Here is a 16,512-nt window from a genome sequence, read left to right as displayed (position 1 = left end):
GAACACCTCCACCAGGATCGCAGTAATCTTCTCGCTAAACCTGGTTCACAAAACGGATGCTTTAACTGTTTTATTTTGCCTGGACACAGTTTAGAGATACTGTCATGGATCGTTGCCCGCATCCTCCAGCCCGTAAACCGTTGACAGATATAAACATTAAAAAGTTGATATTCTTCTCTGTGACATATTGATTTTAACAATAAAAAAGTCATTCTAAGATTTATTTTTTTTCCCTTTCACATATAGGTCTGCAACATATTCACAGAAATATTCTTTTTAAGTGTATAATTCTATCACATTATAAAGTTAATATTTTATGAAAGGATAATAAGCAGAGCACTTACACAGTTATAATCTCTGAGGAATACAAAATTAAAGTGTACAGAAGACACTGTCATGTAGCAGCTTGTATAGATTATTTCGATTTGATCAGCTGTCTTCTTGAACGAATTACATTTTGCAAAGGGATATCTTTGAAGATCAGTTACAGAATTAAAAAGTAACAGTTAAATAAGCAATTCTCAGTCTCATCATTACGGTTCAGAAGCTGTTAACAGTTGTAAAGGGCTAATTAGTGTAATGTAATCCTCTTAGGAGGCTGCAGGCACTGAGCTAGATTTCTTTATAATTTGTATGTAGGCCTTCTTTATTCCATTAGAATTACAATAATTACAGTCGGCAGTATGTATTTGCATTCTATCCATCCACATTATGTTTACTTTGCATACTGAAGACTGCACAGTTAATACAGAGGCAGAATTTTGTATTTAAATACCAACATGTTTGGAAGAATAGGCAAATCTTGGTTTTATAACTGTGCAAAATATACCAAAAGAGAAAATGAAAATAGGAATAAGTGGCTTTCTGAAATCCCAAGCAATCAGAGAGAGAAAATACTGGAAGAGCTGGATGTGAACAAAGTGCTGTCATATTTGGTTTACAAGAGAGTCTTCTCCTTGGAGGAATACAAAGACATTTGGTCCCAGGGAAGCTACAAGAAGAGAACCGAATGTTTTTTAGATAAACTATCGTTAAAAGGCCCAAGAGCTTTCTCTGCTTTTTGTTCCATTTTGGAGGAGGTCTGCCCTAACTTGCTGACATCTTTTCTCCTTGGCTATGAAGGTAAGGTCACTGTCTGCTCTGAAATGCTTAAGTGTATATTGGTAATGTCTTGGAATCCTTTGACACTAATAGTTACTTGCTATAATTAGCATTTACTTTCTCTGTTGCACTAAACAGGGGAGAGTATTTTTTCTCTGTATGGTCTGTATAAAAGAGAAAATCATGAGGAGGAAAATGTATTAAACAAACATATGTTGTTTTGAGCACTGTTGTTGAACGTTTGAACTGTTAGCAAATTACTGTATTTTAACATTGCTGCTAATAACAAAAAACAGTCAGGATAAGGAAAAGGATTCCTAAGTAATACTGACAAGGCTTAGCTCAGAAATGTAACACTGTTCTTTCAGTCTCTGTTCCATTTCTACGATATTTAAAAATAGACTGATAGTAGTCGTGTGTGATCTCCTCCACGTTTTTCTTGTGAGCTGTATTATTTATTAAACCTATCAACAAATAACTGCTTAAAAAGGTTGCATTACTAAACATCAACAAAACAATTGAAATTAATCAAAATGTTCTTTGGCCACCAGAAACCATTCATAGCATTTAAGAAACAACGTTGACTAGATGCTAGCAATGATAATGTGAAAAAAGCGACATTCACAATTATATCCTAGTGACCTATTTTTCAATTTTCATGTCTGTTTTATTCCAAATCTGAGTCTCTCAAGTCTGAGTTTTCTCAGTAAAGATTGCAGAATTACGTTCAAAGGTTGTACATAGAATGTCCTTTTAGTATGTAATTAAAATACTGTATTTTACCAATTTGTTCGGTAACAGATTTAAGCACCTAAGTGTTACACTAATTTATAAAGAAAAACTGTAGGAGTGAGTATCATAAGAATTTTGATAAAATAAGTAAGAAAAATTAAGATCTAAAACAATTTTAACCTTTAAAATAGCTACGGTCTGTGTTGTCTGTTAAAACCTGATTGTTTTAACTTGACAGTTAGAGATGCAATTATTCTAGAAGGCAACAGACATTTTACCATAATTTACTTATGAACAGATGTCCATATAGTGTATCTTTTCAAGACCAATTTACATACAGTTTTATGACAGTCACAGGAAAATGAAAGCACGGTGAATTTCTCAAGTGTTTTTGTTCATTTTAAAACATTTAGAACAGAATGCTATATATGGACAACTACCAGCTTTGAAAAGGCTGCTTAAGGTCTTTTCACATCCTCAGTTTTTTGAAAAAGTAAAACACAAATCTAAACAAAGTAGGTTATAAATATGTTATAAACCCAAGCCTTTGAGAATATTTATTTTGGAGGCAATTTTTTTGTTTCCTCTAAATTAACTGCAAGGACAGTGTACAGAAAATTTTCTTTTACTCCACCTAAAAATTTTAAGCAGAAGCATATCACAGAACGGCCCTACATCTTCCTGGGTGTACAAGGCTTGGGGACAAGTGCTATTCTAGAGGGTAGATTTGCACCCTCTGCAGCTGAGTGCAAGTCAAGGACTCTGTCTCCCTGACAACATCACAGCAGATACAGAGGAAAAATAAGAAAGCCAATGCTGCACATTTCTAAAAGAGTAAAGGATACTGTTGGAACAGCGTCCCCAATCCATGCTGTCTATCTGTGCCTTGTGCAGGCAGAAAAATGCCTCGGGCTGCCTTAGCTCATTCACTATTACTCTTATTCCTCCTTCCCCTCCCCCGCTAGCATACATCAAATATGCAAAGTCCATTTTAGAACACGTTATTGCTACGAGATAACAGGCAAAGAAAAACACATGCTATGTTCACATTAAGTCATGCACGTATGTTTAAATTCACAAAAATATATAGCAGATTCAGTGAAATTGCATTTTTTTGTATATTGTGAATTTTTATAGATGGGTTTTGATGAAGCCTGTTCTGAGGTATGGAGAAAGGTATGATGAAAAAAGAGAGTTATTTATTATTTCCATTAAAATAATTTACTTCTATACACCATAAGAGCTGATTAATAAGACAAAGGAATCAAAATGGAAGGAACACTGTCTGATTCAGACACATGGTCAGACGTTTGCTGTGTAAATGGCTTCAGCATCACAGCAGGCACAGCACTTGCGTGCCATCCTGCCCACTGTACTTGTTAAAGAGGCTCTTTATTGCAGGCTGACTGAGCACACCAAGTAGAATCAATCCATGCTATTGATCCACTGCATGCACAGCAGAGGCCAGTTTCTGTTTTCTGGACCTGCCCGTGTTGGCAGATATGGGTATTTTAATGTTTCCATTGTCTTCATGCCCTACAGAAAGAACCATCTGATAGGTGGTGGAAATGTGGCATGGTTCCAAGAGGTCACTCAGTCTAATGCAGTTCCATGCAAAAACTGTGAACTGTGCTAGTGAAATGTGACCAGTGAGTGATGAGCTGCCACTTCAATACAGTTGATTTAACACCACTTGGAACTCTTTTGCCTCATTATTTCAAAGAATTATACCCACAGTAACGTAAGATGTATTACAACAGTATTTGCTCTTTAAGACACTTGTGATTTGAACATTCTGCACTTCTGTTATAAAATTCTTACAGTAATATAAAGTACAACTCCTAGTGATTCCACATGAAAAAAATATTTAGTTATTACTTGTCCATTTGATACAGTAGGAAACCAATTCTTCATTGGCTGAACAAGAGTGTATGCGGAGTAATAATTTCAAATTTATTTGTAAAATGCCTGTAAGTTTAGACTGGCCACAACCACTTAAGGCTATTCGAAATGTAAATATGGAAATAATGTTATCTATAGAAGGTCAAAAGAAATTATGTTTGCATAAAACAGTCACGTTCAAATGCAGCACCAGAGGTTGCATCGCATCAAAGTTGGTGGCTTTTTGAACTATGTATCAACTAATAAATTTCTTTATTGTTATCCAGACTGTATGCACAGACATTTCCCAGCATCATTAGAGCAAACAAAGCTGAGGGCTGTATCAGAGATGGAGCTGCATGAAACCTGGGAGATGAGTGACCAAGAAGGAAGCCCTTCTGCTGAGGAGCACCTGAATCAATCATTCAACAAATACAGGTTAAAATTATCAGTATTATGATGTTTTTAACAATCACAATATTTCCTGTTATACAGTTTCCACGTATGTGAAGTACACCACAGATGCTTTCAAGAGTTTTTCATTTGCATCCAATTTTACTTGGCAATTGTAAACTATGATTCCATTTTGTAAATTGACATCTTTTGATGCTGATGAATGCCAGGAATGATAGGTGTATCATTACTATGTGTAATGATGTCATGCATTGATGACACTGCTAATTTTCAGTGTTCAAGGACTAAGCACAAACACAGAAATATATTTGACTCATAGAGAAACTTGCTTAAAACATGAGAGGCACTTTGCTTACTTCAATGACAGGCTAGCTGAGAATGGACTACAGCTCTCAATAGCTCATTAGCTGTGAAAAATTCTGTATATAGCTTGGGCAGAAACTTGCACACTGAGGAGAATGCTCAAAAAGTAGTTAAAAGCTGTACTTCTGTTCTGATGTGTCAGTAGCATATAAAAGGTAAACATAGAAGTCTTCATATCTTTGTGGATCTAGCTTCATTTTGTTCATTTTCAGCTACAGACTGGGTTACTCTACCTTGTGGAGGTATTGTGAAACTTCACAACAGTGAAGTGATGGAAAAAGATTGTAGTATTAAGTGAGAAGTTCATCTTGAGTAGCAGAGAAACACAGAATGGTAGAATACAGAAAGACACTTGATGCTATATATTAGGGACCCAAATTGTACAGCACAGGCTACTCTATACCATTCACTAATGAATCCCCAGTAAGTTCTCTTTTTTTCTCTGTAAGCATTCACTAGTCTTCTAGGAAGCTTGCAGTCATTTGTAATCTGAATATGTGTCATCTGGCTTTAAAGAGATAGCTCTGGTTCTGTAACATCACAAGACAATTCACTTACAGAAACAAACCAATTAAGAAGTGCCTGGAGGTACAGAACCACACTAGGGAAGTAGTATACAAATACCAAAGTTTTCCTGAAGCCAGTCTATATTAAGAAACACTTAATAGCACTAAAAACTTCGGGTGCCATAAAACATGACACTATCAGTCTGCAGACAGATGGGTAGTATCACTATAACACTGTTATACACATTCTTCCTGATAAGAATCACAGACTCAGAATATCCCAGGTTGGACCTTCAAGGATTGTCGAGTCCAACCCCTGGCTCCACACAGGACCATCCAAAATTCAAGCCCTATGTCTGAGAGCATTGTCCAAATGCTCACTGAACTCTGGCAGCTTGGGGCTGTGCCCACTGCCCTGGGCAGCCCGTTTCATGCCCACCACCTTCTGTTGCAGATTCTTTCCCTAACCCCCCACCTAACCCTCCCCTAACACAGCTCCATGCCATTCCCTTGGGCCCTGTTGCTGTCACAGAGAGCTGAGCACAGCGCTGCCCTCCACTCCCTGTGAGGAGCTGCAGCCTCTGTGAGGCCTCCCCTCAGCCTGCCCTGCTATGGGCTGAACAAACTCAAGGACCTCATACTTATTTACTCTTCAGATCTTCCACCATCTCCACAGCCCTCCTTTGGATGCTTTGTCCTTACACAGTGGCACCCAGACCTGCACACACTGCCGGAGCTGAGGCCACACAGAGCAGAGCAGAATGTAACTGTTAAGGGAATAGCTACTTCTCTTGGAGACACAATTGGAATGTAACAGCACACAGTTTACTTTAGCACCCTGCGCTGGGAAAAAAATATATACATTGACACCAATTAAAAAAAAAATCCAAATATTTCCACATTTTTTATATGCTGACACTCATGTCCTCCATCCAGCAGAAAACTGTAGTAGGTAATTGGCTTATGTTACCATTTTCTCAAGTACCATGCTTGTGTCAACCATCAGAAAGAAGATTTTATATGGTCACCACGGTATTTGTGTAGACTAGTGTTTCAAGTGCTTCTAACAAATAGTGAAAAATGACAACCTCACTTTTTAAGAAAACACTATAGCTGGAAGCAAAGCAAATGTGACCCACACATAACCTTCATACATTCACACCTTACATGACAAAGTAACAGGCTCCCTGTCAACAAGACAACCAAAAGGAGACAGCATTTACCCACTATAAGAACACCAGCGCAGTTGTGTATCTAGTGGTGTATTCTAGACAGCTAGAAAAATAGTGTTAGGAAAAAAAAAAGAGAGAGAGAGAGAGATAAGCAGAAGTGAAAATGGGAGTTAGCTTAACTACACTTTTCCCACTATTTGTAAATATTCTCAATAATTTGTTGAATATTTTTTCTAATGATAGAAAAATGCCAGACATATTCGAGAACTTCAGTGAATGAACAGATTGCAAAATTCCAGATGATGTTAATGGAAGCATCATGGCAAGCAAAGGTTCTTTGGTAACACAGATAATAAGAGATGTTACACGATTACAGAGTGTGTGTAAAGATATGCTTTTATTATACAACTTATCAGAGCCTTATCACTGCAGAATAAATGATATACATGATTACATGTCTGGGAACAGAAGAATCACCTCGGTTCTAAACATTAAGATGATTCTGATGGATAGGAGTCAAGGAAATACACCATTACACAGCTCAGACGGTAAAGCACCATGGGCAAAAAGAAAACAAAGATGCAAAAGGGGTGTGAAATCGCACTCAATTTTATTTATTTATTTATTTGTTAAGATAAGGGCATAGCACTTTAATTCACAGTTTCACCTCTTGAGACAATTACATCATTTCTTATGAATACAGTAAAGATGTGATCATTAACAGAGCTGAAAGTAAGTCTGGGTTTTGCATACTGTAATTTGGTCTAGGACTTCAGAGGGCAAGCAGCCTATCCATAAACACTGTTACAGAGTGGCCTGGCAGAAGTACCAGTAACACAGTGCATGGCTTCTGCAAATCAGCGTTAGTGATATGTCCTTGGTCTGGTTTTGGATCAGAAAGTGTTGTCCCCAGACCTGATCATTGCCTTGTCTGTACCTTCTTTCCCAGAATATCCTTTCTAAAAAAGATAATCTCCACTAGGCAAAGGATGGAATTGTAGTTCAGGTCATTAATTGCCTGAATATGACCTCAAATTATATAGCAGTGCTGTCAAAACTCTTTATTTTTTTGTTGCTTTCCTTTATTCCTGGATATAGGATTCCTGGATATCCATCACTGGATGTTTGATAATGGCCCTTTTTAAAGTCATGCAGATCGCAGAGAAGAAAACAGTTATTTTTCTCTGACTTTGTGTTTGCACCTCATGTTTGAGAAGTTTTTATTCCGTTACTTTAGACTGAGGGCTAAAGTTCTGAAGCAGAAAACTCTCAGCTGCATTAGTAATACATATATGTCTTACGTTCTCATGCTTTAAGATTCCATCATAGTGCCTGCCAAAGGAATAATCAGAATAAGTTATGTCCTTACAGTGAAAATCAGATGTTATTTTTTGAAACTGATGTTATGCAGGCCATTAATTTTCATGCTGCAAGCAACAAGAGACTTGTCATACAGCTTGTCCATTTCCATGTAAATGTGTTACGTTTGTGTTTATACACACATTATAGTGCATGTAATTCATTTCTTCCTGAAGTCTGCTGCATGGATTTCTTCTTGATGTTTACAATTTTGGAATGGCTTTGTTCTGTTGCAGAATATACCTTCCAGAAATGTATTTCAATTGTATTTTAAAGCTTTTATATCAGTCGTTAACATTTAAAATCCAACATTTTTCATTATGAAAAACCCCTCCATTTTGGCAGAACTTCACTGTAATTAGAAGTCCTTTTGGAGAACAGACAGCACTGCTCTTTTTCAGCTAATAAGAATAATATGTACAAATTGTTTAAAGATCATATATTCAGGAAGAAGTGCAGAGCTAAGCCACAGCCCCAGTTTTACAATTCATTTGGACAGGACAACGTAACATTTATTTGAATAGCCAAATATTGGCTTCTGACACCTCTGAACATCATTACTAATTTGGAAATAATAATGTTTGTGGCATTTTGGCATATTATGTATTCCTTGATAAAAGCTCTGGAAGAACAATCCAAAAAAAAAAAATAAATTCATGCTTTAATCTCAGTGCTGAGAGAGAATGGTGAGGAAAAAGACCTGAGTATCTGCCAAGGCACGTTAGTCTAGCAATCACTAAAGAATTATTTGTATTTTTCTGCAAGGTGGTGATCTGTCTTATAAATCTCAGGTTCTATTTAACTTTTTCATCACACAAACATCAGATTACATGCTACTATACGTTAGGCTCAAAATACATACAAAATCTGTTTTAAGTTCATGATCAGACTAAGTAACTACAACATTTCTTTCTAGAAATTAAAAAAAAAAAACTTACAAAAAATAAATTCACAGTAAGATAGAATGATTGAGAAGGTACTACAGTAACAATTTCATGCAGTGAATGGTATAAATTGTTTTTCCCCATTTCCATACCATCTACAAGATCTTAAAAGTTCATCAACCCCTTTGGTTTAGAGATAGAATTTACTTTTCCTCTGCAATTAGTAGTTAGAAATAGTAATTGAAACACAAATTGTCAAAATAGCAATGTTGAATTTACAGCTGCAAATATATCCTTTCTCTTATCTTCTGTCCTCGCCAATCAAAATCAGAGGATTCAAAAAATTGTGTCTAAGAAGGTTGGTGCAGAAGCCACAGCCTTGCAGTATTTAGAGCTGCAGGTTATCAGGCAAGCTGTGTACCTATTAAGAGCAGAAGGCTGCTCTCTGTACCACAGTAATTGTAAACTCAACCAGCAACTGCAGCTTTTGGCAGTTGATGAAAACTTAAGGTACCCATCCCTGATAAAGTTCTGTTCAATTTGGCCACTAGGTAGCACCACATAACAGTTATTACAAATATTTTGCTACCTACAGGAAATTATAACTGTGAATGATTATGAATTTTTGTGGTGTTATCATAACATTTCACTGTGATGATTTGTTTGCCTAGCTGTCCTGGGCATGCTACAAAACCAAACCAACAACAAACATAGAAGGGTACATATCAGAGGTTTAGAAACATTTCTTATTTCAATTTGGTAGTATTAATTATTGAGTTCATTATTTTATGCTCTTTAACAGCCGATACAAATATAACTATGATGTTTCAAAGGGTTAGTGACAAATGCCACCTTTACTTCATTGCGTTTGTTAAACAAAGCATTTCTTTTTGAATCTGTGATACCCAGACATAGGCAAAGGCCACCCAAACAACTCACTGCCAAATACAAGACTACATCACAGGTGTGATAACTTTCACATTTCATGAACTTTCAGATGATTCCTTGCTGACCTGGAAACATCTCATATCCACATTCTCATATTCAGATGATAAAATTAAGTGCAGGATATCTAGCCACCAAAGTCCAAACCAAATACAAACCAGTAACCATTTCCACATTCAGGTTTCATCTGTTTTACTAACTGCTGCTGTTATACTCTATCACTTCAAACAGTCTATATATGGTTCCATTTTTGCATGCATATATCAAACCAAATCATACCACCAAGGACTTTCTCCACCTGCTTTACATAGTTCACTGCTGCGTTGCATCTCATCCAGTCACAAGGTTGTGTACTGTTTAAATTCCATTAACCTAAAATGTTGTTTCTGTGCTCTGATGCACTCCATTGGCAAAGACTATTCACCTCCTACCTCTTAATGGAAGTTTGACTTCAGTTTCTTCTTCTAACTTGTGAGACTGCATGCATCTAATCACATGAAGGGAGCTATGTAAGATGGGTCTCCAAAAATGACAGGCAAAGGCTGTAGGACTGGACTGTACATCAAATAAATTCCTTTCAAGAGGACTTCAATGAATGCAGAACTTTGCCAGAAAATGCACAATTCTCCACTTCTGAGAGGATCCCATTGCAGGGGACAGAGCATAGTACGTACTGCAAATAATTCTTATACATCAAGTCTGAGACATGTCATCACACTGCTCTGTACTCCCCTATAGACTGGGGTAATCATGCCCCCCTCCCATATCTTCAGTTCTACAAGCATAGTGGATTTACATACAGAAAACATAAGTGGAACTCTGTGAGGATTGATTCTATTTTTAAAAAATCCAAAAATACTTTTTAAAAGGTGTTAGCAGTGAGGTGGAAAGTTTGCTGAGGATACAAATTTACTCAATGTAGTAAGTGTGGGGGTGAGTGCAGGGAACTATAGATGGGTCTTGTAAGACTAAGTGATTGGGTAACAAAATGGCAGAGGAAATTTAGCATAGATAAATGTGAAATGATGTATGTGGGCAAAAGTGTTCTAGGCTTTATGAATAAAGTGATGAGCTCTGAGCTGCCTGTTACCACTGAAAGGAAAGTTTAGGACTGTGACAGATAGTTCCATAAAACCATCAATTCAGGGCATGACAGCAGTTCAAATCTGCAAATGTTAGAAATTGTTAGGACCGGAAAAAAGAACAAAACAGAAAATATAATTATGGCAATATATAAAGCTGTAGCTTGCTTTAACCTGGAATACTGTCTGCTGCTCTGGTGCTTGCATCTTGAAAAGGTTACATTAGATCTGGGAAAAGTACAGAGAGTGGTAACAGTGGTCAGACACATGGGAAGGAATGGCTTACTTCATGAAGAATAACTGAGCAAGCTGGGACTCTGCTTCTTTCTGGAAGAGAAGCAGCTTATGAAAGGAGATTTAAAAATAACTAAAAGCGAGGGTGAGAATTAAAGAATCAGATATGCAAGTATAAGAAACCATGCTGAAATAAGGTAAACTGAACACGACAGCACTCACAGCTTTTATAAGGTGTTCAAGCAGCTTTTAGGTCCTGCCCAGCAGTGCTTTGTCCAGTTACAGAGTAGATAAGGAAATAGAATATGGCTTTACTGTGGAGCTGGATCCATTTTGTTAAGCTTCTTTTTGTACTGAAAAGTCAAGCCAGGTTGGCACTCAAAGCACCCAATGCAATGCACTGTGTAATAACCTGCAGTTTCATCTATATAAATTGTTACTTCTGCAAACTAACTGCTACATAAAATGTAAAGTAAGGCAAGTGCTAACATTATAAATAACTAAAAGGCAGTTCTAGCTAAAGTTGCAGTTGCTTATGTAAGCTAACTATACTTAAACACAATATTTACAATTCTTCTATAACAGCTGTGGTAACCATCACCATAGCAATGCATTATGCATGCTTTCTGAGACTCTATTTTGTGTCTGAAAATACCTAAAATCCAGTTATCTGCTCTTCCTTAGTTCAGCTTGTGACAAAACCAGAAAAAAAGACAAAGGTACCTTTTGGCCTTGAAACTTTCTTTTCTGATGTTTGAATTTCCATAATTTCAGGCTTCAATGGTTAATCAGTGCAGTCTTAGACTACCTAATCTTTTCAGCTGTTCTTGGCTAGAAATACCAAAAAGATTTGTCTTTCCACCAGAAAAAGTCAGAGTACAGCAGTAATCCAGCTAAATATCATATTGTGGAAGTTTGTTGGATCTACTGTATGCATATTAAGTAATCTCTTCACTACATAGACTTCTTTTTTTATTATTATTATTTTTTATTTTTTATTTTTTTATTAGGTAAGCTTTCCAGGTGCACTTTGCCTTGTAATAGTAGCAGAAATATGAACAAGAGAGTTGGGCCTTATAGCTACAATGTTTGTTATTATAAAAGTGAAGGTTTTGGTAAATATTAATAAAATAGAAGTGTCAGTTTTGAGCAGGCATGTGTATCAAAGGAAGTGAACTTAGCAATATACATTTCCACTGTCACTGTGCTGATGAGTCACTTGAAATACACTTTACTGTTGCCATATTTTAAACGCCCCTTGAGTACAAGATCATATAAAATGATTGCATCTTAACAAAAACTTCACGGAGGAGCATTCTGTCTTAAGAATAGGATGTACTTAGAAAAATAACAGCTCTTTAAACTTACATAGTCTTTGCTATTATTTCCAACCCAACAGCAATGAATCATAAGATTACCATAGAATTACTTCTTGTTTTGGTGCTATAGGCATTTGCTCTGCTTGCAGACTGAGAAAAAAATCTATTAAACAATATGTAATAACATCAGTTAGACTTTTCTGTCATAGCAATACTTTCATATAGACATAACTGCCTGGTGAGGACAGATGTTTATCAGTCTCACCTGAGAGTTCCAGACATGGAAGTCATACAAAATGCTAATAACAGTACTACCAAGAAGCTGATATTCAATTTACCCAGAAGAAATGCATTATTGCTGTTGATCGTGGTCTTATTCACTATGTTTGTATCACTAGAGAATACCAGGAATTTTGTGTTGAATATTACATGAATGGTCATGAATGAGTGCAACCTCTTTGAAGTCCTGCAGTTGAAGTATATGTAGGTGCTTATTGTGCAAGCCAACGATTTCTCAAGAGGCAGAGAGCTCTATACACAATCACTGAGAGCAGTATTTCAAACAATCAAATTACTTTTTTTTCCCAAATCTTTTAAGATTGAGATATAAGCAAGACTATCCACAAATACATGAATAAAGAAGAGCATTAAGCTTAGAGTATCTTCTAGACAAACATATTGACCCTAATGACCATTCCTCACTCTGCTATTAAACGTAAGTGGAATGCTGAACACAAATATAAAATTGCAGTATAGGCGTTGCAATCTTCAGGATGTTCTACAAGGCCAGGAAAAGAATGACAAATGCAAACACAGGATTACAGTAGCATGCAGCCACTGTCACATCTCAAGACAAATTTAAGGATTTTTGAGAAGGACACAAAAGTCTACACTGGGGATGCAACATTTGTACAGAAATGGCCCAAACATACTTTCATGAATAGTTCAAAGAGATCATTATCTTCTACTTATTTATTCATGGTGCATATGTCACAGCCACAATGATGTAGAATGCCTAAATTCAATACAGTTTCTGTTTACAATAAATTCTTATTCCACAGCTTAGGTTTTATTAGTATATACGGAAGATTTCAACTTCCTGTTCAAGTAGGACAAGACAAGTGACCTTTGTAATATATTTCTAAATTGCATTATATTGGATTTTAAAATTCTTACACATATATGTGTCTACTTTCCATCTGTGCAAAATTCTGCACACTTGAGGTTCTTAGTGGCATTTCAGAAGTCTTTAATTTTTCCACAGCAGCTTTAGAGCGATTACATGATCCAGTATAGATCAAAGGCATCAAAATGTTTAAAATGATGAAAAATTGCTAAGGTTGTTGTACTGCAAAATTTTGAGGAAAAGCTCTGACTAGGTCCACTTATAAAGCAATTCAAATGTGTGATCACAAGCCTCATATCATGATTTTGATTTCCATTAACAGGATTAGAAAGGAATCTTCCACAGTATTGGATTGTTTGAGGCAGGCAGGACCTTTGGGTCAACCTGGTCCCACTCCTGCCCCAGCAGGGCCACCCAGAGCAGGGTGCCCAGGCCCATGCCCAGATGGCTTTTGAAGATCTCTAAGGAGGGGACTCCACAACATCTGGGCAACTTGTGCCCATGCTCTGTCACCCGCTCAGCACAGAAGTGCTTCCTAATGGTCAGATGGAACCTCCTGTATTTCAGTTTCTGCCCACTGCTTCTTGTTCTTTCATCCAGGACTACTGAAAAGAGAGCTCTATCTTCTTCACAACAAAACTAAAACCACCCAGTGTTCCCAGACAATCTCCCATACACTATGAGACTAAAGCTTCCAAGCTAAAGCTTAATCCTTCACACCCTTATTTGCATCAGTAATCCTCAGTAATTGCATCATTTATTGACATGACTAAGGCTTTGGGAGAACTGTTCTGGGATAGTAACGTTTAAATGTTGGTGCTTTATTAAAGAGCTTAGCATCGAGAGTACTGCTTGCATTTAAAATGTTTTGCACTTTACTGGAGTAGCAAACATGATGCTTTTATTCACTGCTTTGTTCATTTATGGGTGCATTTGGAGCTGAGATGGATGAATTGACTGCAAGCTAGTTTGGCCCACTGTCATTATCTCTCAAGCTACAGTTACCATGCTGGGGGAAAGAACCCAATAGTGCAGAGAGCTCAGTGAAAACTGAGGATTGGTGGTAAATAGCAGCTAAAAGAGCAAAATAAATAATAATACCATTCACTGTTCATTCTACTACCCCAGAAAAGAAGAAATGTAAAATCAATATGAATATTATGAAAATTATTAGCAATATATGTAATTACTTCTATAAGTAAAGCTCTCTCTCTAACTAAAGAAAGTTTGAAAAAGGGGATTGCTTTATTTAGACTGGAGAGTAGAAAATGACAAAAGGTAAGTAATGCAGGATTTGAATTGCATTATGAATGAACTGAGATTTTAAAACACTGATATCAAGAATCCCTCTTTACTTTTTTCCTGAGACAAGAAAGAATTGAGCTTAAAAGAACAGGAAAAAAGAGCAAATAACCATATTATAATTCTTTTATCAAAATCAAAAGTAATTTGTAGAATTCACTGCCAACAGCTATGATCAAAATCAGTAAGGTAAGGAGACCCAAGTCTAATAGAAGAGTCTCCTGGAAGGATTTACTACAGGCATTTATGGCACTACTCTTCCTAAAATCCAAATATCAGGCAGTGTGGTCACATATCCCCAGCACATCATCTCTAGAGTCTATGCGGATGGTGCAGGAAAACAAAATCTGTCTACTCTGCACCATCAACGTAGCTTTACAAGACTAAAAACTAAACAAAAAAATGTAGATAAAATTGACAGCAAATGAATGACTGTAGTCAACATCATAGTTGTCCAAAAAACCTTTCAAGATCACCTGAAGAATTTCAGAATGCAGTGAATCCTTGTGTACTGGTGCTGGCTTCTATTGAGATTTATGTTCCACTGTGCCTGCTGGTCTCGTGGCTTTTCTAAGATGCAATTGATAAGCTATTCCAGGCAAAGTTTTGTCCTTTATGTGCACCAGTTACCATTTCTTCTTCTGAAGGCTACTTTCTCAATTCCAAATAAAAGGATTTTTTTTTAAAAACGTACATATTGGAAGTTTCAGAATGCTTCTTAAATTTACCCTCTCCCTAAAAACCATCAATATGATTTTGCATAGAAAATAAAATGGAAGATACTTTTGTACCACATTACAGTTAAAAATAATATAGTAAGGATTAGATTAATTATTTAACGTTCAAAACTGAACCCTTTTTGTCCCAACATTACTGAATAATAGGGTTTTTATGATTTAAATACCACAGAATATCTTAAATATGTTTTCTGATAGATCTGGGGCAACAAATCCCTTCTGGACATTTATCTCTGAAATTACATTGAGAGGAATAAACAGCTGTCGGGAATATAAATGCTAACTCATCAGAATGCTGACTCAGTGCTGTGGAAATCAAAATATGTTCATACACTGTAGAGGTAACATGTCATACACCAACAAGTCATTTTTTTTTTCTGTTGGGCAACTGTAAACCAGTTGAATTAAAATGCTGGAAAAAAAAAACAACGGGGGAGTAGAAAGCAAATTATAAATAACACAAATCCTAAGGACCTTGAAAAGACCTGCCATGCAACAGAATAAACAGCAACCATCAGGATTTGTTAATCCGTCACCTTCAGCAGCAACAAACCTACTCTTTAACAAAGATTATCTCAATAATCATTATGTGATTAAAGGCTCATTTCTGCTTTCCTTGCAATTAATTGAATTTAAAAATTTTGTAGAAGCAGGATTTAGCAATGAAAGAATATAGTACTTAGATGAAGGTTCCCATTAGAGACATTGTTTCAGTTTATTCACAAAATATGAGTTGAGTGCTAGTGATTTTTTGTGCTAAGATTTCTTAAGGGTGGAAATTTGTTGCTAGAGAAGATGATTGTATTTTACTGAAATACCTGATGTTCTGCCAAGAGATGCAAGAAGATTTCTTTTATTTTAAAATAAGTTTTCTTCTGGTAATAAATTCTCCTAGGGAAATAACTGCTATCTAGGCATAATTTCAGGGCTTTTTATCCAGACAAAATTTATCTTTGATACCTGGGTCAACTATATTGACTTCAGTTGAAGCTGTCTGTACTCTGTGGCAAAGATTTTGGCTTGGTCTGGAGTCTTGTCCAACAAAGTAATGACTTGGACTCACAGTATGTTTTCTGGTGGAACAAATTATATATTTAATGCATTTATTGCATAATAATGCTAAATTGCATACACATGTGAATGTATGTATGTATATACTCCTAACACCATTTCTACAATTGGTCGTATTCCCTTTCACATTTCTTTATGGATTTACATCTAACTCTTGTGTCAGATATATTCCTTACAGAATTCAACTGTTATTTCATAAAGGGACAAGTGCCTGGTCCACTGGATATATACTCTGCAATAGGTTTTGCAGCAAAGTTGCAAATGAAGAATTTACTTTTTGAAAG

At 36.3% G+C, this 16,512-nt stretch overlaps 1 protein-coding gene across 1 annotated transcript in view; it reads left to right on the top strand.

The window, feature by feature from the left end:
* The first annotated feature begins 591 nt into the window (after positions 1–591).
* TJP1 (tight junction protein 1) overlaps positions 592–16,512 on the top strand; it is a 190,454-nt gene continuing 174,533 nt past the window's right edge. Inside the window, exons 1-2 of the mRNA XM_090148774.1 lie at positions 592–1,122; positions 4,002–4,152. Coding sequence (XP_090004900.1) covers positions 780–1,122; positions 4,002–4,152 — 494 coding nt within the window. The 5' untranslated portion in view covers positions 592–779. The remainder of the gene's footprint in view (positions 1,123–4,001; positions 4,153–16,512) is intronic.

This window comes from Phasianus colchicus, chromosome 12 (assembly GCF_987193195.1).
Source record: "Phasianus colchicus chromosome 12, bPhaCol1.hap1.1, whole genome shotgun sequence".
Classification (NCBI taxonomy): domain Eukaryota; kingdom Metazoa; phylum Chordata; class Aves; order Galliformes; family Phasianidae; genus Phasianus; species Phasianus colchicus.
Note: the sequence above shows the minus strand (reverse complement) of the source record. Positions and strands in the feature narration are given on the sequence as shown.